General features: G+C 69.3%; 5 protein-coding genes across 11 annotated transcripts; 3 read left to right on the top strand and 2 right to left on the bottom strand.

Annotated features, from left to right (window-relative positions):
* Positions 1 to 3,649: 3,649 nt before the first annotated feature.
* On the top strand, positions 3,650 to 6,184 carry RAD9A (RAD9 checkpoint clamp component A). Its single transcript, XM_030273550.4, has 11 exons — positions 3,650 to 3,972; positions 4,051 to 4,121; positions 4,210 to 4,344; positions 4,436 to 4,550; positions 4,649 to 4,748; positions 4,869 to 4,978; positions 5,060 to 5,166; positions 5,238 to 5,302; positions 5,378 to 5,479; positions 5,559 to 5,772; positions 5,845 to 6,184. Exons 1-11 carry the CDS (start codon positions 3,939 to 3,941, stop codon positions 5,941 to 5,943), a joined length of 1,152 nt encoding a protein of 383 aa, XP_030129410.4. The 5' UTR covers positions 3,650 to 3,938; the 3' UTR covers positions 5,944 to 6,184.
* On the bottom strand, positions 6,002 to 8,779 carry PPP1CA (protein phosphatase 1 catalytic subunit alpha). 2 transcript variants are annotated; one of them, NM_001245308.2, is given in 8 exon segments: positions 6,005 to 6,198; positions 6,253 to 6,355; positions 6,479 to 6,613; positions 7,053 to 7,276; positions 7,364 to 7,468; positions 7,688 to 7,918; positions 8,001 to 8,132; positions 8,638 to 8,704. In NM_001245308.2, coding segments are annotated over 8 exon segments (1,029 nt in total). In that variant the 5' UTR covers positions 8,693 to 8,704; the 3' UTR covers positions 6,005 to 6,154.
* An 898-nt stretch (positions 8,780 to 9,677) lies between these two features.
* CARNS1 (carnosine synthase 1) lies at positions 9,678 to 16,973 on the top strand. Of its 4 annotated transcripts, none has more exons than XM_072929546.1 (10): positions 9,678 to 10,082; positions 11,784 to 11,836; positions 12,213 to 12,444; positions 12,763 to 12,852; positions 13,113 to 13,600; positions 13,821 to 14,001; positions 14,490 to 14,575; positions 14,923 to 15,154; positions 15,242 to 15,513; positions 15,607 to 16,973. In XM_072929546.1, the coding sequence occupies exons 4-10, from the start codon at positions 12,780 to 12,782 to the stop codon at positions 16,831 to 16,833; spliced, it is 2,559 nt and encodes an 852-aa protein (XP_072785647.1). In that variant the 5' UTR covers positions 9,678 to 10,082; positions 11,784 to 11,836; positions 12,213 to 12,444; positions 12,763 to 12,779; the 3' UTR covers positions 16,834 to 16,973. The 4 variants fall into 4 exon arrangements, with proteins under 4 accessions (XP_072785647.1, XP_041572412.2, XP_041572411.2 ...); XM_041716478.2 differs by having other exon boundaries at positions 9,701 to 10,082; positions 11,784 to 11,802; XM_041716477.2 differs by lacking the exon at positions 9,678 to 10,082 and adding an exon at positions 10,959 to 11,030 and having other exon boundaries at positions 11,784 to 11,802.
* Positions 16,974 to 18,671: 1,698 nt separating this feature from the next.
* Positions 18,672 to 22,601, top strand: RPS6KB2 (ribosomal protein S6 kinase B2). Of its 2 annotated transcripts, none has more exons than XM_030273548.4 (15): positions 18,672 to 18,803; positions 19,418 to 19,452; positions 19,568 to 19,688; positions 19,773 to 19,841; positions 19,913 to 20,060; positions 20,324 to 20,381; positions 20,459 to 20,559; positions 20,639 to 20,729; positions 20,816 to 20,906; positions 21,017 to 21,124; positions 21,214 to 21,276; positions 21,351 to 21,428; positions 21,503 to 21,610; positions 21,683 to 21,795; positions 22,168 to 22,601. In XM_030273548.4, exons 1-15 carry the CDS (start codon positions 18,732 to 18,734, stop codon positions 22,334 to 22,336), a joined length of 1,425 nt encoding a protein of 474 aa, XP_030129408.3. In that variant the 5' UTR covers positions 18,672 to 18,731; the 3' UTR covers positions 22,337 to 22,601. The 2 variants fall into 2 exon arrangements, with proteins under 2 accessions (XP_030129408.3, XP_030129409.3); XM_030273549.4 differs by having other exon boundaries at positions 21,506 to 21,610.
* Positions 22,602 to 22,778: 177 nt separating this feature from the next.
* PTPRCAP (protein tyrosine phosphatase receptor type C associated protein) lies at positions 22,779 to 24,205 on the bottom strand. 2 transcript variants are annotated; one of them, XM_030273552.4, is made up of 2 exons: positions 24,054 to 24,205; positions 22,779 to 23,501 (listed from the first exon to the last, which is right to left on the bottom strand). In XM_030273552.4, exons 1-2 carry the CDS (start codon positions 24,054 to 24,056, stop codon positions 22,959 to 22,961), a joined length of 546 nt encoding a protein of 181 aa, XP_030129412.4. In that variant the 5' UTR covers positions 24,057 to 24,205; the 3' UTR covers positions 22,779 to 22,958. The 2 variants fall into 2 exon arrangements, with proteins under 2 accessions (XP_030129412.4, XP_072785651.1); XM_072929550.1 differs by having other exon boundaries at positions 24,030 to 24,174.
* Positions 24,206 to 24,301: the final 96 nt, after the last annotated feature.

Genomic DNA, 24,301 nt, shown 5'->3' on the forward strand with positions numbered 1-24,301 from the left:
CGGCGGCAGCGGCTCAGCCCCGGGGGACCTTCCGTCCCGAGGGAGGGCTTCGCTTCTCCCGGTGCCCCCGGTCCACGCGGGGACGGGGAGGGACCCCCCCAGCCCCTTTCCTCCGGGTGCCAGAGCCGCTTTCTTCCCGATTATCCTCCCCCGTTAGGACAATCCCCGTCCCGGCGCCCGCGGGGCCCTTGGCAATGACCGCGGCGTTCCCCGCAGCCCACCGGGGGTGAGTGGGGTGGATTGGGGGGCGTGGGGAGACCCCCCAGGGCCGAGCGGAGCCGCGGCCGGAGGGGAGGGGGCGAGCCGACAGCCAGAGCCCCTCGTCCCTTCCCCTCGTGCCCCTCGTCCATGAGTGGGTGCTGCCGCGGGGGCTCTCTCGGCGGGGAGAGGAACGTCCTGGCTCCCCCCAAAAAAAGCTTTGTTTAAAACAAAGGCGCTGGGAGCGCCGGGAAGGGCCGGGAGGTAACAGGCGGATTCGCTTCCACTCCAGACCCCGGCCCTGGCCAGGTCCGAGCCCTCCCGGCTGCGATCGCATCCTCCCGGCTCTCTCCGGCACATGGGGTGCCTGCTCGCAGCACAGCAGGACCCTCTTTCCCCAAATCCACCGGGACACTGGGTGCTGAACTCATTAGCAGCAGTTTGGGAACCCCCCGTAGGGATGAAGCACACACGGCCGTGCTGCTGGCTGATTTATTGCTTGGGAAGTGCGGATTTGGTGTTGAATCCATGAGGACGCGCCCAGCAGACATGTCAGGGGTGACGAGGGGGGCTCTGGATCCCCTCCCCCGGGTAAGTGGGGGACACTCCACAGCCCTGAGGATCCGGAGGGGCTGCGGAGGGGTCGGACAGAGATGCCCAAACGATCCACGGCTGGACGGAGCCCCGGCCCGGCTCCTCGCAGCGTGTCTGGGGGGGTCCGCTCGGCGTGGGGCCGGCCCCCTCGCCCCCCCAGCCGCAGGGCAGGGTATCTGGTTTCCCCCCCGAGCCAGCAGATCCCGCCAGCAGCGCCGGAGCAGTTGGGAAAAGCCGCCGGCCCGTCCCCGGGGGTCTCCAGGCTGCCGAGGCGGCGGGGCTGCCCCTCGCTGCCTTCTCCCGTCCCCAAAAGCCAGCGCTGCGGTTGGGTCTGGGGAGTTTTCCAGCTGCCACGGCTCCCGCTGGGCCAACACCTGAGACAGGAGAGGAGGAGGAGGAGGAGGAGGAGGAGGAGGGAAGTGTGGCCCGGCAGAAGCTGCTCCCGGCTTCCCAAGCCCCTCTCCCTGCGCCAGGACGGAGCCCCCGCTGCAGGACAAAGCGGGCACAGGGCACAGACAGGTCAAGCCGCGGGGAAGCCTCATCCCCACATCCTGCTCCTCCTCCTCCTCCTCCTCGCCCGGTGCCCCCCGCGGCTCCGCGTGGGTGAGGCCGTGCCCGCCCTGCCCTCGGGGCCACGTCAGCGGGCAGCTGAGCTCACCTCCATCCCAGCCCAGCCCGGCCTCCCACTGCTGCCCTTTGCGGCCGGCAGCCGGAGGAGGGAGAGACGGGGCACCGACTGGACCCAGAAATCCCTCCCGCCGCTCCGGCAGCGCCCGGCTCCTTGGGGACACCCCTGGGGCGCGGGCAGGGGCACGGAGCAGCCATCCGGCTCGGCGTGTCCCCTCCTGCCGGGCTGGCAGCAGGAGCCCAGCTGTGGCCGTCTGTCTCCCCGAGCCGCTGCCTGGGCGAGGGCGCCGTGCCATGTGCCGGGAAGGAAGCCGGGGGAGCGGGAAGGACGCTGGGAGACAGCCCCGAGCCCGCCGGGTGCGAGGGAACACCCCTGTCACCTTCCCTGCCATCCCTGGGTGAAGTCCCCAGCCCCAGGAGGGGTGGCGTGGGCACAGCTGAGCCCGGCGGTGCTGGAGCTCCCCGAGGGCTGCCAGGCTCCCGCTGCCGGCCCATATCCAGCCCGTTCCCTGGTCGGTGCCGGTGGGCGGAGGGAGGGGTGGCCTGGCCCTGGCCCCACTGAGGTGTGTGTGTCACGACCGCAGCCAGCTGCGTCCTCTCCGCAGCCCCATAAAACGCCGAGCCCCGAGGCCAGAGCCTCTCCTGGGGATGTCGGCTCCAGAGGAGCCCGGCTGCTCTGCCAGAGCTGGAACGGAGGCTCCCACACGATCCCGTCCTCCTCCTCCTCTTGGGAGGAAGGGAAGTAGCCAGGGCTCACCCCAGCAGTGGAGGAGCCAGATCCGGCTGGACCCTGAGCCCAGGCCAAGGCAGGCCCGGGAGTCCCACCAGGGATCCCAGCACAGCTCCGGACACACGGCTGGCCCGCGGAGCCCCACCAGGGCAGGAGCTGCTGTACCTGGAGGGGATGCCGCCAGCAGCCGGGTCCGAAATCCTGGATAAAAGGCACCGAGCACACCAGACAGGGAAAGGAGGACAGGCTGTCACCATGTCCTGGAGGACACAGCCATGGGAAAAGGGCTCTGCAATCCCATTTCCCTCTGCTCAGGTGCCAGCCCTGCTCCACAGCGGGGCCCCTCAGCTCGGGCTCTGCGGCCACCGAGGCCGGGAGGAGGGACTTGGGAGCGGCTGCTCCAGCGCCGGCTGGAGGACCCTGCTGTGAGCACGACTCGAGTTCCTCACAGCCACATCCCCCGGCTCCCTCGAGGCCACAGCTCCAGAGCCTGTCGCTCCCGGCTGGCTGCGAGCACAGGCTGCTGGCTGAGCCGGGGTCACAGCTCTGGAAGGGCTCATGGCCACACTGGAGCAACGGGGCCGGTGGGAAATGTCCCTGCCCATGGCAGGGGGGTGGGACAGGGTGGGCTTCAACATCCCTTCCAACCCAAACCATTCTGAGATGGATACACCCGGCCAGCCCAGAATTTACAGTGTATCCCCAGTGGAGAATTCTGGGGCACCCCCAAAAATCCATCCCTGGAAGTGTTGAATGGAGCTTGGAGCAACATGTTCTAGTGGTGTCTCTGCCCATGGCAGAGGATGGAACTGGGTCAGGTTTAAGGTCCCTTCCAACACCAGCCATTCCATGATTCTATGGGATGCACAGCAAGCAGCACCTCCAGCATGGAGACCATCGAGCATTAACTTATAGCATTCCACTTCCCCGATGGAAGTGGAGATAGGGATCCCCAAAATCCCTATCCCGAGAGACAGGGATACCCGAAACACCGGGATCTCGGGAAGCATTGGAGCAGCTCCAGGGAGCCGCACCCTTCCTGGGGAGCACCGTGCCCCGGGAACGCGGGAAGCGGCAAAGGGACCGGGAGGTGCAGGCAGTGTGGCGGAAGGGCAACCTCGCCCGGGCTGCTGCCGGGAATGAAGCGAGGGGCAGGGTGCAGGGAAGCACAAGCAGGAACGACCCCGGGAGAGCCCCAGGATGCGCCGGGAGGCCCCGGGAAGGAGCCGGCGCGGGGCTGAGCGCCGGGAGCCGCGCTGAGGGGCGCGTCGAAGCCCCATTGGCTGAGCCGCGCGTCACTCCGACCGCTACCCAATAGCGCGCTGCGGGAGGCGGGGCTTACCGGCGGGGCAGCTCCGAGCGCCGCGGGGCCGAGGCCCCGCCCCTCCCGCCGGTCACGTGAGGGCATCGCGCCGCGCCGTCACGCGCCCCCTCAGCGCGGACCAATCGGCTGGCGGCGGGGGCGGGGCGGGGCGGCGCAGCCGGCCAATGGGGAGGCGGGCTGGGGGGCGGGCGCGGGAAGCCGGGAAGGCACCGGCGGGGCGCGGCGGGGCAGCGGCCGGAACCCCCGGGAAGGGACGGGGCAGCGGGGCAGGGGGGCACCCCGCGGGGCCGCTGGGGAGGGACGGCACCGGCGGGGCGGGGAGAGAACAACAAACGCGGCGGGGGGGCGGCGAGGCCCGAGCGGAGCCCGCTGGGGGTGTGGCTAGCCCGCACGCTCCGCTGAGGGGCGGGGTCTGGGGGCGGGGGCGGGGCCCCCACGTGCCCGCCCGGTGCCGGTGCCGGTGCCATGAAATGTGTCATCGCCGGCGGCAACGTCAAAGGTGAGCGGGGCCTGGGGGCCCGGGGAGCGCGGCCCGCCCGGGGAGCGCTGCCTCACTCCCACATCCTCTCCTTCCCAGTCCTCGGCCGCGCCGTGCACTCCCTGTCCCGCATCGGCGACGAGCTCTACCTGGAGCCCACCGAGAGTGGGGTACGCAGCACCGGGGGGGCTGGGTGGGAGCTGGGGGCACCTGTGCCCGCCTCCCTCCGTGCCAACAGCGTGGCTGTGTCCCCCCCAGCTGTCCTTCCGTGCTGTCAACTCCTCCCGTTCTGCCTTCGCCTCCTTCCTCTTCGCACCGCTCTTCTTCCAGCTGTACGAGCCGGGCAGCGCCGGGCCCGACACGGAGCTCTTCCGATGCAAAGTCCACATGAAGGTGCGGTGCCCTGCCCGGGCCCTCCCCCCCAGAGCTGCTCGTTGTTCCAGGGGCCCCAGGCAGGTGACAGTCCCCGTACCCATCCCCACAGTCCTTCCTGGGCATCTTCCGCTCGCTGCCCTCGCTGGAGAAGTCGGTGGGGAAATGCCTGATCCTGCTCAAGCCCCGTGCCAGCCGCCTGGTCCTGCAGCTCCACTGCAAATACGGTGAGTACGGGCGGGGAGAGGCCCGGGGGGTGACACGGCACAGCGGGGACGTGCTGGCACCGCATCCTGCCCTGCTGAGCCGCTGTCCCCCCTGCCAGGTGTCACCAAGACACACAACCTGGCCTTCCAGGAGTGCGAGCGGCTGCAGGCCGTGTTCGACACCCAGAGCTGTGCCAGCCGCCTCTGCGCCCCGGCACGGTGAGGGGACACCGCGGGGGTGGCACTGGGGCGGGCAGAGTGGCATGAGGGCGGATGGAAGGAGGGACTCCAGCCAACCCTTCAGGATTTGGGGTGCTCAGCCCCCTCCTGTGCCCCTAGGCTGCTGGCAGAGGCTGTGGTCCACTTTCCCCTGACGCTGGCTGAGGTGACACTGGGGGCTGGCCCTGGTGGCAAAATCAGCCTGCGGAACTACGTGGAGGATGAAGCAGGTGAGTCCTGCAGGGTAAGAGGCCCCCCTCCCCACCTCGGGGTGCCCTCCAGCCCCCCACCCACCCCGTTCTCCCATCCAGAGCTGAGCAAGACGATGGTGACGGAGCTGTGGCTGGCTGAGGAGGAGTTCCAGTCGGTGGCCGTGGCCCCGGGCTCCCACATCACCTTCTGCCTCAAGGAATTCCGTGTGAGTCCCCACCCAAGGCCCCCAGCCCTGTGTCACCCCCAGGCTCCCCTCACCGTCCCCTTTGTCCCCAGGGACTGCTGAGCTTTGCCGAGGCCTCCAACCTGCCCCTCACCATCCACTTTGACGAGCCCGGCAGGTAGGAGCGGTCACCACGTCCCCACCCTCTGCCAGCCCTGTCCCTGGCACCCCCTCAGCCCCTCTGTGTCCCCAGGCCGGTGATCTTCACCCTGGATGACACTGTCCTGGAGGTTCACCTGGTGCTGGCCACCCTCTCTGACACAGAAAGCAGCTCCCAGTCCCCTTCCACCAATGGGTAAGTCCCGGAGGAGCCCTCCAGCGGCCATGGGCAGGGAGCAGAGTGAACATTCCTGATCCTGCTCTGTCCCCATCAGCGTGTCCCACCTGCCCGCCCCGTCAGACGACTTTGCCGATGACCTGGAGTCCTACATGGCTGCCATAGAAACCAGCGAGGGGTGCTCTGAGGGGCCCCCCAGCCCCACCTTCTCCCTGCACATCCCCCGGCCAGCCAAGAGCAAACCTGAGGAGGAGGAGGAGGAGGAGGAGGAGGAGGAAGGAGCTGTGCCAGGGACCCCCCCGCACAAAAGGGTGAGGGATGGGTGTGCCTGGGGGCAGGGGGTGGGCAGAGCCTCTTCCTGAACCCTCCATTTCTCCCCACAGTTTCGTTCCCTGTTTTTTGGCTCGGTGATGACACCAGGGAGGCCTGGCCCAGCCACCACCCAGGAGGTGCTGGCGGAGGACAGCGATGGAGAAAGCTGAGCCCCGAGTCACTGCCAGCCCCAGCCTCCATCCAACCACCAGGACAGGCACCCCCCAGTGACCCATTACAAGTTTATTCCTCAAAAAATCCTCCTGCCCCCCCCTCCGCTGCCACCCCAGGGCTGGGCTCTGGGCTCCCCCCTCGCCCCAGCACTCCCTGCCCTGGGCCTGGATTTGCTTTGGTGGAGCGTGGCGGGAGGGGGGCAGGATCCTACAAATAAAAAAACGAGTCGAAAGAAAAGCGACCTGATGCTTGGGCGGGGGGCTGGGGGGCGTGGGCAGCACAGGGGCGGCTCCCAGCTCATTTCTTGGCTTTGGCAGAGTTTCGGGGAGGGGTGACGGGGCGCCCGGCGGGGTTCAGCCCGCTGAACTGCCCGTATTTGCCTTTGTTCTTGTCGGCCGGCTTCAAAATCTGCGGGGGAAGGGGGAAGAGAAATCAGTGAGCCCCCGCCTCGGCTCTCCACTGCCCTGGAGGGCAGAACTCCCTGCAGCCCTCCCAGCAGGAACTGGGGGTGTTTCCCCTCCCTGGGCTCACCTGGAAAGAGCACATGAGGGTCTCATCCACGCTCATCATGGCGCCGGCGTTGTCGAACTCGCCGCAGTAGTTGGGGGCCGAGAAGAGGGTGACGAGCTGGCGCTTGGCGAAGAACTCGTAGCCATCCTCCACCACCTGGGGGGGGGCACGGGGTTGGCAAAAATCCACCCCCCGTGGCCACTATCCCAGTATTCCCAGTCCCCCAGGCTGAAATCCAGCCCTCTCTAGCAGGGTGAATGCTCCCTTCCCTGCAGCAAACAGCCAGCACTGGGACAAACACGCACTGCCCCAGGGCAAATATCCATCTCCAGAATGATTATCCAGCCTCTGGGAGGAACAGCCACATCCCAGGGTGACTATTCATCCCCACTGGGCAAATAGTTTGACATCAGAGCAAACACCCAAATGCTGAGGCAAATATCCAAATCCCAGGGCAAACACGCCCAGAATTCCAACCCACACACTCCTGGGGTGCACACTGCCCTTGAAGGGGAAACACTCGGGGTAGAACCACCTGACACCCACTGGAGACCCAAACCCACATGTCCCCAGTATCCGGGGGTCCCGGTGGTACCTGGTGCGCCCGGCAGATGAGATCCAGGTCGTGCTTGTGCAGGAATTTGGCCACCACCTCGGCCCCGAAGGTGAAGGAGACCCCACGGTCGTTCTCCCCCCAGCCCTGCACGTCCTTGTCGGGGTCGGACCAGAGCAGGTCACAGAGCAGCCCCTGATCCGGGACATCCGTGGGCCGCATGATCCGCCGGATCTGCTCCATCGACTGCAGGTCTGGGGACAGCCCTGCGGGAAAGGGGCACCCCAGAGCTCAGCACGGAGACCCCACCCCTCCTCCAGCCCTCCCAAACCCCTGGGAAGGGCCATTCCCACCTCCGTGGCAGCAGAAGATCTTCTCATCCACGATGGCAGCAATGGGCAAACAATTGAAGCAGTCGGTGAAGGTCTTCCAGAGCTTGATGTTGTATCTTCGTTTGCCTGCGGGGCACAAAGGGGGCTTGGAGGTGACCCTGGGGACAGCCTGGGGGTGGGCAGGACATGGGGGGGCAGGAGGACGCTGAGGAAGGGCAAGAAGACATGGCAAGGAGGGAAGGAGGTCACAGGTGGGGTCAGTGTGGGACAGCACTGGGATGACACCGGGAAAGGGGGAGCCCAGGGATGGCAACGGGGTTCTGGGGGGCACAGCCCGGCACTCACACTCATCATAGAAGCCATAGATGCGGTTGATGCTGGCACACTCGTGGTTGCCCCGCAGCAGGAAGAAGTTCTCGGGGTACTTGATTTTGTAGGCAAGCAGCAGGCAGATGGTCTCCAGGGACTGCTTGCCCCGGTCCACGTAGTCGCCCAAAAACAGGTAATTGCTCTCAGGGGGAAAGCCCCCGTACTCAAAGAGCCTCAGGAGGTCGTAGTACTGCCCGTGGATGTCACCTGGGAGGGGACACAGGCTGTGAGTGGCACCCTGCAGTCCCCCATGCCACCCCAGTGCGCCCAGCAGCCATGCAGGCCTCACCGCAGATCTTGAGGGGTGCCTCCAGCTCCAGCAGGATGGGCTGGCTCAGGAAGATCTCCCGGGATTTGAGGCACAGCCCGCGGATCTCGTTCTCTGTCAGCTGCACGTTCTTCCCCGGCCGCGACCCTTGGACTGCTCCCAGCACAGAGAACAGGATCAGGGATCCCCAAGGGCTCGGGGACACCAAGAGCGCCACCAAGATCAGGGGAACTCCTGCTGTGCGTGTCCCAGCCCTCCCTGCCCATATCCCCTACGCCCTCCAGGCTCAGCTCCAGCCCCCAGACCCTTCGAGCCCCCCAGTACCTCCCGTGCCCCCCTCCGCGGGGTACAGACCCTTTGGGAACCCCCCATTTCCTCCAGCCCCCTCCCGCGGGGCACAGACCTATTCAGGATCCCCCCTCATATCCCCCACGTCCCCGGGACTCACCTCCAGCTGCCCAGACCCCATGGGAATCCCCCCAAAACCTTTCCCAGCCCTGACCCCCACCCCGAACCACCGCGGCCTAACCCGCCCCCGCCAGGCCCGGGCCGGGGACTCCCCCCGCGGCGTTGGAACACGGCCCGAGCCGGCCCCGAGAGGTTCCGGGAGCGGAGGGAGGGTGTCCCGGGGCTCGGGGGGGCGGCGGGGGCCGCTCACCCTCCAGGAGGCGGCTGATGATGGAGTCGAGGTTGAGCTTCTCGGTGTCCGCCATGGCCGCCCGCGCGCCGCCCCGCCCCGCGCGCCCGCCCGGAGCGGCCCCGCCGCGCGCGGCGCCCCCTGCCGGCCCGGAGGAGTCACTGCAGCCCCGCCGGCCCCGGGGGAAACGGGGGACACGGGGACAGCCGCGGGGAGGGGACACCCTCCGCAGGGCGACATTCCGAGCACGGGAAACGTGACACCCCGGGCAGAGAAACGTGTCCTGGGAAACGGGACACCGCGGCAGCGGGATATTCCCGGGCGAGGGGACACCGCGGGCAGAGAGCCTTCCCTGGAAAGGAGAACGTGCCGGGCAGAGGGACTTCCCTGGAGCGGGGGACGTCCTGGGAAAGGCGACATCCTGTGTTGTGCTCTACAAGCCGGGCAGGCGGACACAGGATAGAGCTCGGGCAAGGGGACACGGGGCACATGGACTCGTATCCTGGGCCTGGGGGCACGGGCATAGAGAGGGAGAGGGAGGGGAACAGCCTCAGGATAGACAGAGGTTCCCGGGACTGCGAGGGACAGGAGGGGACACAGAGGGAACCGAACATCTGTATCCCGGTCCTGGGTGCGCAGGGACAGTCTGGGGACACGGGAGGACACGAGGGGACATGATGCTTGGTAGAGCCCAGGGATATCCCCGCCCGAGGACTCTGGGGACACCGTCGAGAGCAGCACCGGGTGGTTGCTGGGAGATTGTTGCCACGCTGAGGTCCCGGGGGACACCCCGGAGGGCGTGTCCCCACTGGGGACACGGGGGAGGGTGACACATTTGTGCCACCGCTCGTGGACGGTGGCAGTGGCAGGGATGGGGTCGTGGCTGTCCCCTGTCCACACTGGCTGTGCCATGCCTTGCCACGCCATGCCATTCCCTGGGTCCCATTCCATGTCGTGCGGGGAGGTCGCGAATAGCTCCCGGGGCCTGCCCTGACATTTCTGCTCCGCGGTGTCAGTTTTACACCCGGCCCCGGGTGACCCCGGGCTGGCCCCGTCCCTGCCCCCGGAACACTTGTCCCCTATCCCCGTCCCTGTCCCCGTCCCTTGTCCCGCTCCCTACCCGAGTCCCTTGTCCCCGTCTCCCGGCGGTGGCACCCCGGCTCCGCCACCCTCGCCCCCGCTGCCCCCTTTGTTCTGCCACCCCCTTCGGTGTCCCGGTCCCCCCGGTGCCCCCGGTCCCGCCCCGCCCCGCCCCGCCCGAGCAGGACACGGCGCCGCCGCCACCGCCGGGACCGGAGCGGGCAGAGCCGCTGCTGGGGCTGCGACAGCACCGGGACCGACACCGGGAAACCCCGCCAGACCCCGACACCGCCGGGACCGGAGCGAGCAGAGCCGCTGCCGGGTGCGACAACACCAGGACAGACCGACACCGACAGACACCGGCACCGGCACCGGCACCGGCACCGGTGGGTGCTGGCGGCAGCGGGGGCGGTCTGGGTGGGTTTGGGGGTGCCGGTGCCGGGGGGCGGGAGCGGCGGGATGGGGGTCGCGGTGCGTGTGCACACCTGCGACACGGTGCCGGTGACAGGTGGTGATGATGTTCACGACACGGTGAAGGTGACAGGGTGCAGGTGAAGGTGCGGTGGCACGGTGCAGGTTATGGGGTCTGGGTGGCAGTGCGGGTGACAGAGTACAGGTGACAGGTAGGTGATGTGCGTGGCGGGTGACAGATGCAGGTGGCAGTGCAGGTGACAAGGTGGCGGCGATGGTGCGGTGTCACAGTGTGGGTGACAGGTGCGGGTGACAAGACCCTGGTGATGGTGCAGGTGACGGTGCGTGGTGGGTTGTGTGTGACAGGGCGCACGTGACAGTTCAGGTGACAACGAGGGTGGCAGGTGCAGGGGGTGGTGCGGGTGGCAGGCGGCGGGTGACAGCGCGTGCAGGACTCTGCGGCACGGCAGCCGCGCTGGTGGCCGGTGGCCGTGACGGTGACAGTGACAGTGACGCCGCGGGCAGCTGGAACTAAGCCGGGGGACGTGCGTGCTGGCAGCTCCGCCAAGCTGGGGACAGGGGGACAGGGCGGGGGGGAGGACGAGGGGCGTGCCCAGCCAGGGGACGCGGGACAGGGGGACAGGAGAACCCGGCCGGGCTGAGCCGCCCCCCGGCTCCCGCTGAGGCAGCTCGCTACTGACGGGGACAGGGACACGGACAGGGGTGCCAGCGCCTGGCGCGAGGTGGCAGAGGGGACAATGCGGCTCTGTGTCGCCTAATCCGGGGCACGGGGCCGGGGGTTGGCACCCCGGGGTGGCGCGGGGGGGGTTTAAAGGCCAGACCGGCCGGCGTCCCCTGTGCCAGGCGTCCCCGAGTCCTCGCTCGTCCCCTGCGCGCTCTCAGGCCACGGCTCCCACCCCAAGGTACCGGGCGACACAGCTGTCCCAGCTTGGGGACAGCAGCAGCACCTCCCAGCTGGGGATGGAGGGGGACAGGACGATCACGAGGCTGGGGGGGCGCGGACCTTGAGGGACCCCCGTGACTGGGTTTTGGGGGGTCCTTGTGCCACGCCACCAAGCCGTGTGTCTCCTAACGCTGTCACCGGGTGCCGGGCTTGGGGACATCCTGGCTGCCAGCGGGCACAGCTCAGCTCCGTGCCTCAGTTTCCCTCTGTGCCCAGCTCTGCCGGGCACCTGCTGGGAGCGAAGGCACCCGGGGGGTGGGGACACCCCGGTCCCTGGGTCTGCACCCCCAGGGCACCTTGGCACCCCCAGGATGGGGAGGTGCCCCCGGCTGTGCTGAGCTGGCACGGGATTACACTAAGCCGGAGGTGCCGGGGCCACCGGGGCTGGCACCGAGGGGACAACCTGAGGCCACCGTGACTGGCACCAAGGGGTCAATCTGGGGCCACCAGATCTGTCAAAGAGGGGACGAGCTGGGGCCACAGGGACTAGCACCGAGGGGTCGGTGTGGGGACACTGAGACTAGCGCTGAGGGGACAACATGAAGGCAGCGGAGCTGGCACCGAGGTGTGCCCCAGAAAAGGTGCCAGGCTCTGGTGGGTGCTGCAGGACGGGTGCCCCCCGGGAGCTGGGCTTGGGGCTCCCAGCACCGGCCGGGGAGGGGTGGCAGGTCCCCAGGGAGCCGCACTGACTCTGCCTGTCCTTCTCTTGCAGCCCCTCTGTCACCAGGATGGTGAGTGGCCCCCGGGTGGGGGGTCCGGGCGGAGGTGGGTGCCCCATCCCGGGATCCCGGCGGTGCCGGGCACTGGCGCGGGGCAGCGGGCAGCGCGGCGTGCTGTGCCCACCCGCCGCGTGACCCCGCGGGGACAAGGGGACGCTTTGTCCGGGAGCTGGCGGCCCCGGTGGCTGGCACTGCCCCACTGTCCCCGAGGCGGTGGCGCCGTGCCCGGCGCCCGCAGCCCCCCAGCACCCCGACGCCCCCACCCCACGGGTGGGCAGCGGCACCCGCTGTGTCCTGTGCCGGCCCCCCCGTGTCCGCCCCGTGCCCACCCGGGTCTGTCTCCGTGCCAGCCCCGTGCCAGCCCCGTGCCACCCCCTTACCCCCGTGCCAGCCCCGTGCCAGCCCTGTCCCTGCTCCCGCAGCTCTCGACGTCCCAGCCGAGCCCGGAGCGGGTGCCCAGCCCGGAGGAGCAGGAGTGGGCAGGGCCCGAGGCGCTGTGCCCGGGCTGGCTGGAGGATGAGGCCCCCGATGGCGAAGTGCCCGGGGACAGCGGGGACCCCGACTGTGCCACCCACGCCTACGAGCGGCTCCAGAGCGCCCTGTGCCAGGAGGGGCTGCCCCCCACGCTGGACTGCTCCGCGGAGCCCCGCACGGGTTGGGGACACGGGGGGCACGGCACCAGGCTGGGACACGGGGGTGGCAGGGACAGTGATGTGGGCTCGGTGCCAGGCTGGGACACGGGGGTGGCAGGGACAGTGATGTGGGTTCGGTGCCAGGCTGGGACACGGGGGTGGCAGGGACTGGGGTGGGGATAGGGGAACGGTGCCAGGCTGGGACACGGGGGTGGCAGGGATAAGGGTGGCAATGAGGATATGGTGCCAGGCTAGGGACACGAGGGGTTTTGGGGTTCTCAGCCACACTGGGGTGCCAGGGTCCCGATCCCGGGGCTGTTAACCCTTCCCTTCCTGGCAGGATATGGCCCACTGGACATGACTGTTTGCATCCTGGGCTCCCCCACCCCCTTCCTGCCTGTCATGCTGGAGGGTGGCACCCGCTGCCCAGGTGGGTGTGGTCCCCTTGTCCTCACCCCGCATGAGACACCCCTGAGCCAACAGCAGGGATCCCCACACCGCCTGTGCTGCCTGACCAGGACTGTGAGGGAAACTGAGGCAGGGGAGGAGGGTGGCAGCAGCCCCCTGCGTCCCGTTAATCCCAGTACACACCAGTTCAGCAGCAAGTGCCCCCCTCCCCTCAGCACCACCCCCATGGGGGGCAGTTTGGGGTGCGGGGTGCCCACCGCCCACCTCCCTGCCCGCCCGCAGGTGCCGTGGTGCTGTGTCTGTCCCCCACCTGGGCCAGCCGGGTGCCATCGGAGACGTCCCCAGGCGCCTGGTCCCTGCTGCTCTCCCGGGGCGTCTCCTTCAAGGTGGGGGGGCACAGCGCCCTGGAGACCTTCGTGCCCCCCCGCCGCGCCAACTACGTGACGGGCACCTTCGCGCCGGGGGACCCCGAGGGCGGCTGGGTGGGCGAGCTGGCCCGTGACCTCGACTGCCCCACGGGGGGCTCGGTCCCGCTCGCCCACCGACTCGAGGACACGCTGGTCACCCGCTGGGTGCTGGCGGCTCGCGCCAACCTGCCTGTGCCCCCCACCCTGGCCTTTGTCCTGGGGGCCAGGGGGGACCTGCCCGCCGAGCCCGCGGCCCCCGGGGTGAGGCTGGTGCGGCTGGAGGACCCCCAGGGCCAGCAGAGCCTGGTGCAGGAGGAGGTGGGCGCCTTCCTGGGGGGCACCGCCATGGAGCCCTACGGCCAGGTGGGCACGGGAGGCGTTGGTGGCACCGGGTGGCGCTGGGGGACACGGAGAGGCACGGGGGTGCACGCAGGTGGTGGGGTGGCTGTTAGGAGGGCAGCCGGGTGGCACTGGGGGGTGCAGGAGGTAGGGTGGCACGGGGTGACGCGGGGCCGCGCGCAGGTGGTGGGCTGGCTGTTGGGGTGGCACCAGGTGGCACGGGGTGACACGAAGGTGCACGCAGGTGGTGGTGCGGCTGGCGGGGTGGCGGTGGCGGGGGACAGGCACCCGCAGCACCCACAGGAAGGAGGAGGGGGCGGCGGTGGCGCAGGCGGTGGGTGCCCGGCTCCGGGGGCTGACGGAGGAGGACAGCGTCCTGCTGGAGGCCATGGTGCCCACCGCCCGCCTGCCCGTGCCCCCCCCACGTAAGGTCCCCGCCCTCGGGCGCCCACCACCCTGGGAGGGGGGGGGAAGAGTCCCCCGGGGTCCCACGGGTCCCCGCAGCCCAGGGCAGGGGAGTGGGGGCCACCGGGGTACCCAAATTACTGGAGTCCTGGGGGAGGGCACGAGGGTCACCCCGGATGCCCACAGACCCCTGGGTTAGGGTTGGGGGACAGTTTTCCACCTTGGACCCCCACAGACCCATGAGGAGAGGTGGGGAAGGTCACCCTGGACCCCCATGGTCCCTTGGGGATGAGCAGGGTGTTGGGGTGACCCCTTTTGACTCCTGACAGTCCCGTGGGGCTGGGAATGACAGCGGCCATGCTGTACCCCTCAATCCCTGGGGCTGGGCTTGGCCGGGGCCACCACGGTGCCACAGGGAGTCCCAGAAGGCCCCAGAGGAGGGTGAGGTTGGGCAGGGCCACCCTGTCCCAGCGTGGCGGCCGTGCCTGCCCTGTCCCTTGCCCCCCAGGCAGCCCAGCCCCGCGGCTGCCCATGGCCCTGCGCATCTGCACCCTCGTCTGCAGGTCCTGGGGGGACCGGCCCCAGCTCTGCCAGGTACGGCGTGTCCCCACACCCCAGCGGCTCTGTGTGTCCCCAGCCTACGACGGCTGTCCCCATGTCCCGGTGGCCCTGTATGTCCCCAGGCTATGGCGGCAGTCCTGTGCCCAGGCTGTGGCAATCTGTGTGCTATGCCCTGTGTGCCTGTCCATGTGCCTGGTGGCCCTGGGTGTCCCCAAGATTGGTGGCCATCCACATCCGTGCCTCGGCTCAATGTGTCACCCCACATCCCTACGCCCTGGTGGCAGCTGCGTCCCCAGGCTATGGGTTGGCAGCCAACATCCCCATACCCCGGTGGCAGCCGGTGTCCCCACACACGCGCGGGTGTCGCCGTGTCCCCACAGGTGGCCTGCGCCGTGGGACGCGCGGAGAGCCCGGTGCGTCACGGCGCGGCGCTGCCCCAGGGCCTGGACTCCAGCCTGCGGCAGTGGGGGGTGGCGGCCCCCAGCCAGCGACAGGCGCTGGCCACGAGGCTGCGGGAGGCCACCGAGGCCGCCGCGGCCGCCCTGCTGGCCAGCGAGGCCGAGCTGAGCCCGCGGCGGCGCGGTGGCAGCCGTGCCCGCACCGACATCCTGGGTGAGCACGGTGCGGGCGATGCCGCCGCTGCCCGCGGTCAACCCGCGGTACCGAGCCCGGTGTCACGGTCCCCATCCCCATCCCCAGGCGTGGACTTCCTGCTGGCCTGCATGGATGACGCGCTGGAGCTGGTGGCCCTGGCCAGCAACGGGCAGCGGTGCCTGGAGACCTGCGCGCTGGCCGAGGCCATGGGGCGCGGCGTGGGCGAGCCCCGCGGGGACATGCCGCGGCTGCTGGCCGAGGCCATGCTGCACCGGGCGCAGTGCCACCTGGTCGAGGGCAAGGACATCCTGCTCATCGGGGCCGGCGGCGTCAGCAAGAGCTTCGTGTGGGAGGCGGCCCGCCACTACGGGCTGAGGGTGAGGGGTTCGGGCCGGCAGCGGGCTCGGGGTGGCGGGGGCGTGGGGTGACAGCTCTGGCTGTCCCCCGGTGACGTCTCTCTGGGGCCGCAGATCCACCTGGTGGAGTCGGACCCGGAGCACTTCGCGGCGGGGCTGGTGCAGACCTTCCTGCCCTACGACAGCCGGGAGCACCGGCGGGACGAGGAGCACGCGGAGCGGGTGCTGGAGCTGCTGCGCTCCCGGGGGCTGCGGCCCCACGCGTGCCTCTCCTACTGGGACGACTGCGTGGTGCTGGCGGCCCTGGTGTGCCAGGGGCTGGGGCTCCGCGGCCCCGCTCCCGCCGCCGTGCGGGTGGCCAAGCAGAAGAGCCGCACGCACCGGCACCTGCAGCGCTGCCGCCGCGGCCGCCCGCCGCCCGCCGCCTTCGCCGTGCCCTGCCGCCGCCTGCGCAGCCACGGCGATGTGGAGCGGGCGGCGGGCTCCGTGCCCTTCCCCGCCGTGGCCAAGCTGGAGTTCGGCGCGGGCGGCGTGGGCGTGCGGCTGGTGGAGGACGCCGGGCAGTGCCACGCTCACGCCGCCCGGCTCTGGAGGGACCTGCGCGACGACGCGGATCACCCGGGCATCGGGCTGGGCTGGGGCAACGCCATGCTGCTCATGGAGTACGTGCCGGGCACCGAGCACGACGTGGACTTGGTGGTCTTCGAGGGGCGGCTGCTGGGCGCGTGGGTGTCGGATAACGGCCCCACGCGTGTCCCCGCCTTCCTGGAGACGGCGGCCTGCCTGCCCTCCTGCCTGCCCGCCGACCGGCAGGCGCAGCTGGTGCGGGCGGCGCTGGAATGCTGCCGGGCGTGCGGGCTGCGCGACGGTGTCTTCAACGTGGAGCTCAAGCTGGGACCGGCGGGGCCGCGCCTGCTGGAGATCAACCCCCGCATGGGGGGCTTCTACCTTCGCGATTGGATCCGTGAGGTCTACGGCCCCGACCTGCTGCTGGCCGCCGTGCTGGTGGCGCTGGGAGTGCCGCCCGTGCTGCCCGCCCGCCCCGCGGCCCGCACGCAGCTGGCCGGGGTGATGTGCCTGGCATCGGAGCACGGCGACACCCTGGCGGGTGGCGGGGGCATGGAGGCTCTGCGGGAGCTGCACGGCCGTGGGCTCGTCCGTCTCAACCGGCTCTTCGAGGAGCCCGAGGGAGCCGGGGAGTACGAGGAGCCGCTGCTGAGCGTGGCGTGTGCCGGGGCCACGCTGGCCGAGGCCTGCGAGCGCCTGCTGGGGCTCTGCCAGGGGCTGGGCATCGACTCCCCGAGATATCCCGTGGAGCATTTCTTGTCCCACTTCAAATAGCGCCGGGCAGGCAGCGGGGAGAGCGGGGGAACGGGTGTCCCGGCACGCCCGGCACCCGCTCCCGCCGCCCCGCCGCCCCTCCCCAGCATCCCCCCGGCACCCCGTCCTGCTGTCCCGCCATCCCGTGGCCTGGCACACCATGTCTTGGCCCCCCCGTATCACCCTGGATCCCAGTCACCTGCCCTGCCACGCCATTGCCTGGCTCCCCTGGCAGCCCAACCCCTGGCATCCTGACATCCCGTCCACTGGGATCCTCCTATTAACCTGGCACTCCATCCCCTCGCACCTCCCGACTCTCCTGGTGCCCCATTCCCTGGCATCCTGAAACCCCATCTCCTGGCACCTCCCCCACTACTCTGACATCCCACTCCCCGGCATCTCCCGTGTCCTGGCACCATATTGCTTGGCATCCCCTTCCATCCTGGCACTTCATCCTTCCATCAACACTGACACCCCTCACCTGACACCCCCTCTCCCAGTCCAGGCACCCCATCTCCTGACACCCCTCCATTACTCCATCACCACCCCCCCGTGCTGTAGCACCCCTTTCCCTGCCCCCCTGCCCTGTCCCTACAGTCTCTACCCCCTGTCCCTGAATCTGGGGACACACAGGGGGACACTGACCCCTGCTGTCCCCGTGCCATCCCCAGGGTGGGGCAGCCAGGACCCCCCGAGGCACCCAGGCCTCCCCACGAGAGCAGCAGGTGAAGTGTGAGGTGTGTTGGCACCTGCTGGCATGGGGAGACCCTACAATGACAAACCATTATGGGGAGAGCCCGTAATGGCAAAGAATTACTGGGACGTCCCATAATAACAAAGAAACGTGGGGAGACCCCACAATAACGCACCAGCAAGGGGAGACCCCACAGTAACAGACTGAGGTGGGGAGACCCCACAATGACACCCTCGAAGGGAAGACCCCACAATAACAAACTGGCATGGGGAGACCCTACAATAACTGACCTACAATGGGAGACCCTACAAAAATAGAGGGATACCCAGGAACTCCCTGGAGCAGCTCAGAAAATCCTCTGGAAGACTTGTGTGACATGATATAGGGCTGTCACTGGGGAGGCCCTACAGTTTCACCAATGACTCTACACCAACACCCAGCCCCTGTAATGCTCGACATCCTACAATAACACCAGGCACCCTCCAATAACACAGAGCCCCTGCAGTGCCCCGACCCTACAATAACAGCAGTGACCCTACAATAACACCCAGATCCTACAGCCCTCACGTCCCTACAACAACAGAGATCCTACAATAGCACAGAGCCCCTGTAGTGCCTGAGAGCCTGCAATAAACCCCAGTCCCCGTAGTGCCCCGACCCTACAATAACACCAGCGACCCTACAATAACACCAGAGACCCTACAATAACACCAGCGACCCTACAATAACAAACAGCCCCTGTAGTGCCCGTGCCCTTGCAATAACACCAGAGCCCCTGCAATAACACGCAGCCCCACAACCACCCCAGTGCCCCGCAGCCCCACTCGTGCCCCCCAACCCCGCGGAAACCCCGAGCGGGATCTCCGCCTGGGGTCACCGGGATGTCCCCCTCTCTTCCTGCCCCCTGCTCTGACGTCACGGCGGCGGCGCTGACGTCATGGCGGCGCAGGGGGGCGGGGCGGGCCCGCGGGCCCCAGTAAAGGCTGTGAGCGGCCGCGCTGCCTCTGTCGTGTTCCCTGCGCCACCCCGGGACCCCGTCCCCGTGTCCCCGCGCAGGGGACACCCCGGTGACGTTGGGGGCGTGGCCGGTGGGGGCGTGGCCGGTGGGCGTGGCCAGCACGGCGGGTTCCCCGGACCCGATAGGCGGGGTCAGGGGCGGGGGCGTGGCCTCAGCGGGGGCGTGGCCATCGGGGCGGGTCCCCGGGGGTCCCGGCGCGGCGCCGTCATGGCGGGGGTGTTCGACATCGACCTGGAGACCGAGGAGGGCAGCGACGGGGACGAGCCCGAGCTGGGCGCCGTGAGCCGGCAGCGGGGCGCGGGGGGGACACCGGGGCTGCGACCGGCAGCGGGGCTGGGGCGGGGGGCGCCGCGGGGACGGGGGGCACCGGGAGCGGGACGGGCGGTGAAGGCGGTGAGCGGCACCGGGGCGCGGTGGGGACGGCGGGATCGGGGGTGTCCGGGGTGCGTGGGGTCCGCTCGGTGCCGGGAACGGCGGGCAGGGGCTTGGGGGGACAGCGACAGGGGCAGTGACAGGGGTCCCACCGGTGGCGGGACAGGGGTGTAGCCGGGCTGTCCGCGGGGACGGGGCGCCGGGGCACCGGGATCAGCCGCGGATCCCGGGTGGGCAGCGGGCGTCTCCCGCTGGGCAGGGCCCGGCCTCGGCCCCAAAACATCCGGCTGGGCCGGCTCGGCGCTGCCTCGCCCCGCGCTGCCGTGTCCTGCCCGTGTCCCGCCCGTGCCGTGCCCGTGTCCTGCCCGCCGTGACTGCCCTCCTTGCCGTGTGTCCCCTGCTTGCCGTGGGTCCTCTCTCTGCTGTGTCTCCCCTTCCTGCCCTGTGTCCTTCCCTTGCCATGCGTCCCCTGCCCGCTGCTCCCCTCCTGCCCACCTCTGACCGCGCGTTCCCTCCCGCAGGAGATGGAGCTGGAGCCCCGGGGAAACGGCCTGGAGTAAGTGGGGGACAGCCTGCGGGGGCGTACGCGGGCAGGGGACAGGCAGGGGACAGGCAGGGGACAGGCAGGGGACAGGCAGGGGGCTGTCCCTGCTCACCCCCTCTCCCGCCAGGCCGGTGGGACACTATGAAGAGATCGAGATTTCCGAGAGCAGCGTCAACAATGGCCCCGAGCACATCGGCCCGCACTGCTTCGAGCTGCTCCGCGTCCTGGGCAAGGGTGGCTACGGCAAGGTGGGGACACGGCGGGGCTGGGGGACTCCGGGGGGTTCCAGTGCTCCCCGACGGCGTCCCCAACCTTCCCTGCCTGTCCTTCAGGTGTTCCAGGTGCGCAAAGTGCAGGGCACCAACACGGGGAAGATCTTTGCCATGAAGGTCCTGAAGAAGGTAGGGCTGCCCCGGCCACTCCAGCCCCCCCGGGGACCCCCCCCTACCCCCGCTCACCGCCTTCCCCCCAGGCCAAGATCGCCTGCAACGCCAAGGACACGGCGCACACCCGGGCAGAGAGGAACATCCTGGAGGCCGTCAAGCACCCCTTCATAGTCGACCTCATCTACGCCTTCCAGACGGGCGGCAAGCTCTACCTCATCCTGGAGTGCCTCAGCGGTGCGGGCTGGCTCGGGGGTCCCGGGGACTGCTCCGGGGATGGCTACGAGTTGTCCCAGGGGTGGCTCAAGGGATTCCAGGGATGGCTCAGGATGTCCAGGGACAGTTAAAGTGTAACCTGGGGTGGCTACAGTGTTCAGGGATGGTTTAAGGGTGTCCCAAGATGGCTACAGAGTGTCTCAGGATGGCTCAGATGTTCCCAGGGGTGATTAAGGAGTGTCCAGGGATGGCTCAGGAGGGTCCCTCTTGGACTCTCTATGCAGGTGGAGAGCTCTTCATGCAGCTGGAGCGGGAAGGGATCTTCCTGGAGGACACTGCCTGGTAGGGATGTGGTGGTGAGGGGTGTGGATGGGGTGGGCACCCCTACATCGCTCACAGCCACCCCGATCCCGCTGCAGTTTCTACCTGAGCGAGATCACGCTTGCACTGGGTCACCTGCATTCCCATGGGATCATCTACCGGGATCTTAAGCCAGAGAATATCATGCTCAACAGCCAAGGTGGGTTTGGGGGGCAAACTGGGGAGCCTGGGGGTTCTCTGGGTGCAGCGCTGACCCCCCCCCTCCCCGTGTCCCTCAGGTCACATCAAGCTGACAGACTTCGGGCTGTGCAAGGAGTCCATCCATGATGGAGCCGTCACCCACACCTTCTGCGGCACCATCGAGTACATGTGAGGTGGATGCAGCACTGGGGGGAATTTGGGGGGGGTCTGTCCTGGCCTCCCATCCGCTCAGGACCCCCTCCTGCACCCCCTAGGGCCCCCGAGATCCTGGTGCGGAGCGGGCACAACCGGGCGGTGGACTGGTGGAGCCTGGGCGCCCTGATGTACGACATGCTCACCGGATCGGCAAGTCCCGCTGCTGCTCCTTCCTTCCTGGGAACTGGGGGGGCTTCCCGGGGTGACCCCGAGCCTCCCTGGCCGGCCTGGCTCCTCATGGCCCCGCTGTGCCCCCACAGCCGCCGTTCACCGCCGAGAACCGCAAGAAGACCATCGACAAGATCCTCAAGGGGAAGCTGGTGCTGCCGCCCTACCTGACACCTGATGCTCGTGACCTCCTCAAGAAGGTGCCCCCCCACAAATTTCCCTCACCCACCTCCCCCCACCTTTACTTCCGTAGCTCCCATTCCCATCTCTATCCCTGTTTCTCTTCCAGTTCCTCAAGCGGAACCCCAGCCAGCGGGTTGGGGGCGGCCCCGGTGACGCGGCTGACGTGCAGGTACCGGGGCTGGCTGGGCAGGCGGTGCCAGGGGACATCCCCAAAATCCTGCCTGACACCCCCAAACCCCACAGAAACAGCCTTTCTTCCGCCACATCAACTGGGAGGACCTGCTGGCACGCAGGCTGGACCCCCCCTTCAAACCCTGCCTGGTAGGGGCGGCCGAGGGGGGAGGCTGGGAATGTTTTGGGGGGCCCCGTGGGAGCAGCCGCCGTGTTCCCCGCAGCAGTCGGAGGAGGACGTGAGCCAGTTCGACACCCGCTTCACCCGCCAGACCCCCGTGGACAGCCCTGACGACGCTGCCATCAGCGAGAGCGCCAACCAGGCCTTCCTGGTAGGGGGGCACAGCCCGAGGGGGGACCCCTGGCACGCCCAGGCTCCCCCGGTGACATCCCCAAACCCGCAGGGCTTCACCTACGTGGCCCCCTCGGTGCTGGAGAGCATCAAGGAGGGGTTCTCCTTCCAGCCCAAGGTGCGCTCCCCCCGCCGCCTCAACAGCAGCCCCCGCACCCCCGTCAGGTACCGCGGCACAGGGGACCTGGGGGTGCCTTGGGGTGGGGGGCTGTGGGATGGAGGTGTTTTGGGATGGGGGTTTCAGGGTGGGCACCGAGGTGGGGATAGTGCTGGCGGTGCAAAGCAGGGGTGGTGCATAGAGGGCGGGAGGGCTCAACCTGCCCTGTCCTGGGAGTACAGAGAGACTGTGGGGGCAGTGGGGTGAGGGTCTGAGGGAATGAGAGTGGACCCAAAGTGGTGAAGGAGTGGGGGAAGTTCATGGAGTATGGGGGGAGCTGGGGCCTCCAGGAGAGGAAGGAGCTCTGTGGGCACTGGCTGCCCCCCCATTTCCTCGCCCTCTGTGGGTGCCCCACTCACCCCCTCATGTGTCATCCCCAGCCCTGTGAAGTTCTCCCCCTTCGAGGCGTTCAAGCCGGTGGCCCCAGGCGACCCCATGGAGCTGGGGCCCCCCCAGGCCCCCCCACCCGAGGGCACAGCCCCCCTGCCCATCAAACCCTCGGGTGGGGCCAAGAAGCAGAAGGGAGGCCGGGGTCGGGTGCCCAGGTAGGGGCAGGGAGGGTGGGGGGTTTTGGGTGGGGGGCCTGGTGCTCCCCATGGGGTGGGGGGAACCCCACGGTGCTGCTTGTGCTCTGGGGGGCTCATCGCCCTCCGGCACAGCCCCCTGCCCGCTGGGCTCGGGGGCACGGGGAGAACCCCCAGGGGTGTGGCCCCCCAGGGATGTGCCCCCCGTGGGCGTGGCCTTTTGGGGGTGCTGCCCCTCTGGGGCGTGGCCCTGCTGCTGGATGTGTGCCAATTAAAGGACTTGCTGAGGCTGTGCTGGTCCCTGTGCTGGAGCTGGGGGGGCCCACTGGGAGGGTGGGGGAGTTGCCCCATCGCGGGGGGGGTCCAGGCTGCACCCCCTCTGTGATGCCCCGCCCCTTTCCAAACCCCGCCCACTTGCCACACCCTTTCACTGACTCCGCCCACTTCTCTGCAAACCACGCCCCCGCTCGGCTCTGCCCCCAGAGCTGCTCTTTTATTGGTCAGTGCAAACCCGGACAGGGCCCCTGCAGCCAATCAGGAGCCTCGGCTGGGGGCGGGCAGGGGACAGGGAAGGGGTCCCTTGGCGGGCAGGGAGGTGGCACCGCAGGGAGGTGACATCAAAGGGTGGTGACGTCAGGACAGTGATGTCACAAGGCGGTGACGTGCGGCCGCGCGTCCCCCCAGGCCGCTGTCCCCGAGAAGGCGTGCAGGTCACCGAGCAGGGCCTCGGCGCTGCCCCCCGCCACCTCCCCCTCACTCGGGGGGCTCTCCCCGCCCTCTGGCGCTGCCTCGGCCTCCTCCTCCTCCTCCTCATCCTCCTGCTCATCCTCCTCCCCCTCATCCTGCTGCGGCCGCCGCTCCAGGCTCCAGGGCATCAGCTCTTCCTCCTCGTCCCGCACGGCCACCTCCGTGTCGCCGTCCCCGAGGGTCGCGGCGGGGTCCCGCGGCGAGCGCAGCCGGTGCCACTGTCCCCGCAGCAGCTCCAGCGCCCGGCGGCCCAGGGGCCGGGGGTGGTAGCGGCCGGCCGAGAGGCGACACAGGTGGTGCCAGGCCAGCGCCAGCCCCAGCGCCAGGCACAGCAGGAGCGCCAGCAGCGCGGCCACCGCCCGGTCATTGCGGGCCACCGCGGGGTCCCCGGCCGCCGCCGGCCCCGCCAGCGCCAGCAGCAGCGGGTGCCAGCGCGGGGCAGCCTGCGGGGGAGGGCAGCGGGGTCAGACCGCACCTGGCTTCCCGGAGCTGGAATGCAGCAGGGAAGGGCCGGGGCGAAGGGCAGCGGGGACAGGGGGCAAGGTACGGGCGCAGAGGACAAGGGCCGGGGAGGGGCAGGCGGCCCGCGGGGACGGAAGCCGTGGGTTGCGGGTGCGGCAGCACCTGCAGGTGCTGGGGGAGAGCAACCGGGTCCTGCCACCCCACATGGCTGCACAGCCCCCCTAGAATCCCTTGCCCCTGCCCACACCCCCCTCCAAAGCCCCAGGGCCCCCCCAGGGCACTCACAATCTTCATTGTGGCTGCACAGCCCCCAGCCCTACCCCAAACCCTGACAACCCCAAGCCCACTATGCTCCCCCGGATCCCCTCTCCTTCCCCTCCAACCCTGCTGTGCTCCCCTTATCCCCCCAAATATTCCAGACTCCCCTTACCCTCCCACTCCCCCCAACCCCACCCTGGCTCGCTGATCCTGACTCCCTCAACCTGTCCCCCAGCCCCTCAATCTCCCACCCTGCCCGGTTTTGGGGTGCTCACCATCAGTGGGTGCAGCCAGAGCGGGTCCCAATGCTGCGGGCGCGTTCCGAGATGGGGGAGGCCCCCCCAACTTCCTGCCCCGCGCAGCGGATGTGCCAGAGCGGGGGGGGCCCGAGTGCTGCACCCCCTCACCCCTGCTACCCAAAATGCCGCCCCGTGCTCCCCCACTTCCTGCCGAGGCGCTGAGCTCCCACCCGTGACCGCTGCGCCTTCCTGCCCCCGCTCTGTCACCCTGCAGGTGGCCCTGC

The sequence above is a fragment of the Taeniopygia guttata genome, chromosome 5 (assembly GCF_048771995.1).
Source record: "Taeniopygia guttata chromosome 5, bTaeGut7.mat, whole genome shotgun sequence".
In the NCBI taxonomy this organism is placed as follows: Eukaryota; Metazoa; Chordata; class Aves; order Passeriformes; family Estrildidae; genus Taeniopygia; species Taeniopygia guttata.

What these genes read in the sequence shown, in the direction of transcription:
- RAD9A (XM_030273550.4), top strand. Translation starts at nt 3,939, where the DNA reads ATGAAATGTGTCATCGCCGGCGGCAACGTCAAAG. An exon ending in CGCCTCTGCGCCCCGGCACG is followed by an intron (nt 4,749 to 4,868) that starts GTGAGGGGACAC and finishes CTGTGCCCCTAG; the next exon opens with GCTGCTGGCAGAGGCTGTGG. An exon ending in CTACGTGGAGGATGAAGCAG is followed by an intron (nt 4,979 to 5,059) that starts GTGAGTCCTGCA and finishes TCTCCCATCCAG; the next exon opens with AGCTGAGCAAGACGATGGTG.
- PPP1CA (XM_030273064.4), bottom strand. Translation starts at nt 8,692, where the DNA reads ATGGCGGACACCGAGAAGCTCAACCTCGACTCCATCATCAGCCGCCTC. An exon ending in CATCAGCCGCCTCCTGGAGG is followed by an intron (nt 8,133 to 8,637) that starts GTGAGCGGCCCC and finishes TGCTGGGAGCAG; the next exon opens with TCCAAGGGTCGCGGCCGGGG. An exon ending in CCCTCATGTGCTCTTTCCAG is followed by an intron (nt 6,356 to 6,478) that starts GTGAGCCCAGGG and finishes CTTCCCCCGCAG; the next exon opens with ATTTTGAAGCCGGCCGACAA.
- CARNS1 (XM_041716478.2), top strand. An exon ending in GGGTGGCACCCGCTGCCCAG is followed by an intron (nt 12,853 to 13,112) that starts GTGGGTGTGGTC and finishes GCCCGCCCGCAG; the next exon opens with GTGCCGTGGTGCTGTGTCTG. An exon ending in TGCCCGCACCGACATCCTGG is followed by an intron (nt 15,155 to 15,241) that starts GTGAGCACGGTG and finishes CCCCATCCCCAG; the next exon opens with GCGTGGACTTCCTGCTGGCC.
- RPS6KB2 (XM_030273548.4), top strand. Translation starts at nt 18,732, where the DNA reads ATGGCGGGGGTGTTCGACATCGACCTGGAGACCGAGGAGGGCAGCGAC. An exon ending in CCCCGGGGAAACGGCCTGGA is followed by an intron (nt 19,453 to 19,567) that starts GTAAGTGGGGGA and finishes CTCTCCCGCCAG; the next exon opens with GCCGGTGGGACACTATGAAG. An exon ending in CTCGTGACCTCCTCAAGAAG is followed by an intron (nt 21,125 to 21,213) that starts GTGCCCCCCCAC and finishes TTTCTCTTCCAG; the next exon opens with TTCCTCAAGCGGAACCCCAG.
- PTPRCAP (XM_072929550.1), bottom strand. Translation starts at nt 24,056, where the DNA reads ATGGTGAGCACCCCAAAACCGGGCAGG. An exon ending in GCACCCCAAAACCGGGCAGG is followed by an intron (nt 23,502 to 24,029) that starts GTGGGAGATTGA and finishes CCTCCCCCGCAG; the next exon opens with GCTGCCCCGCGCTGGCACCC.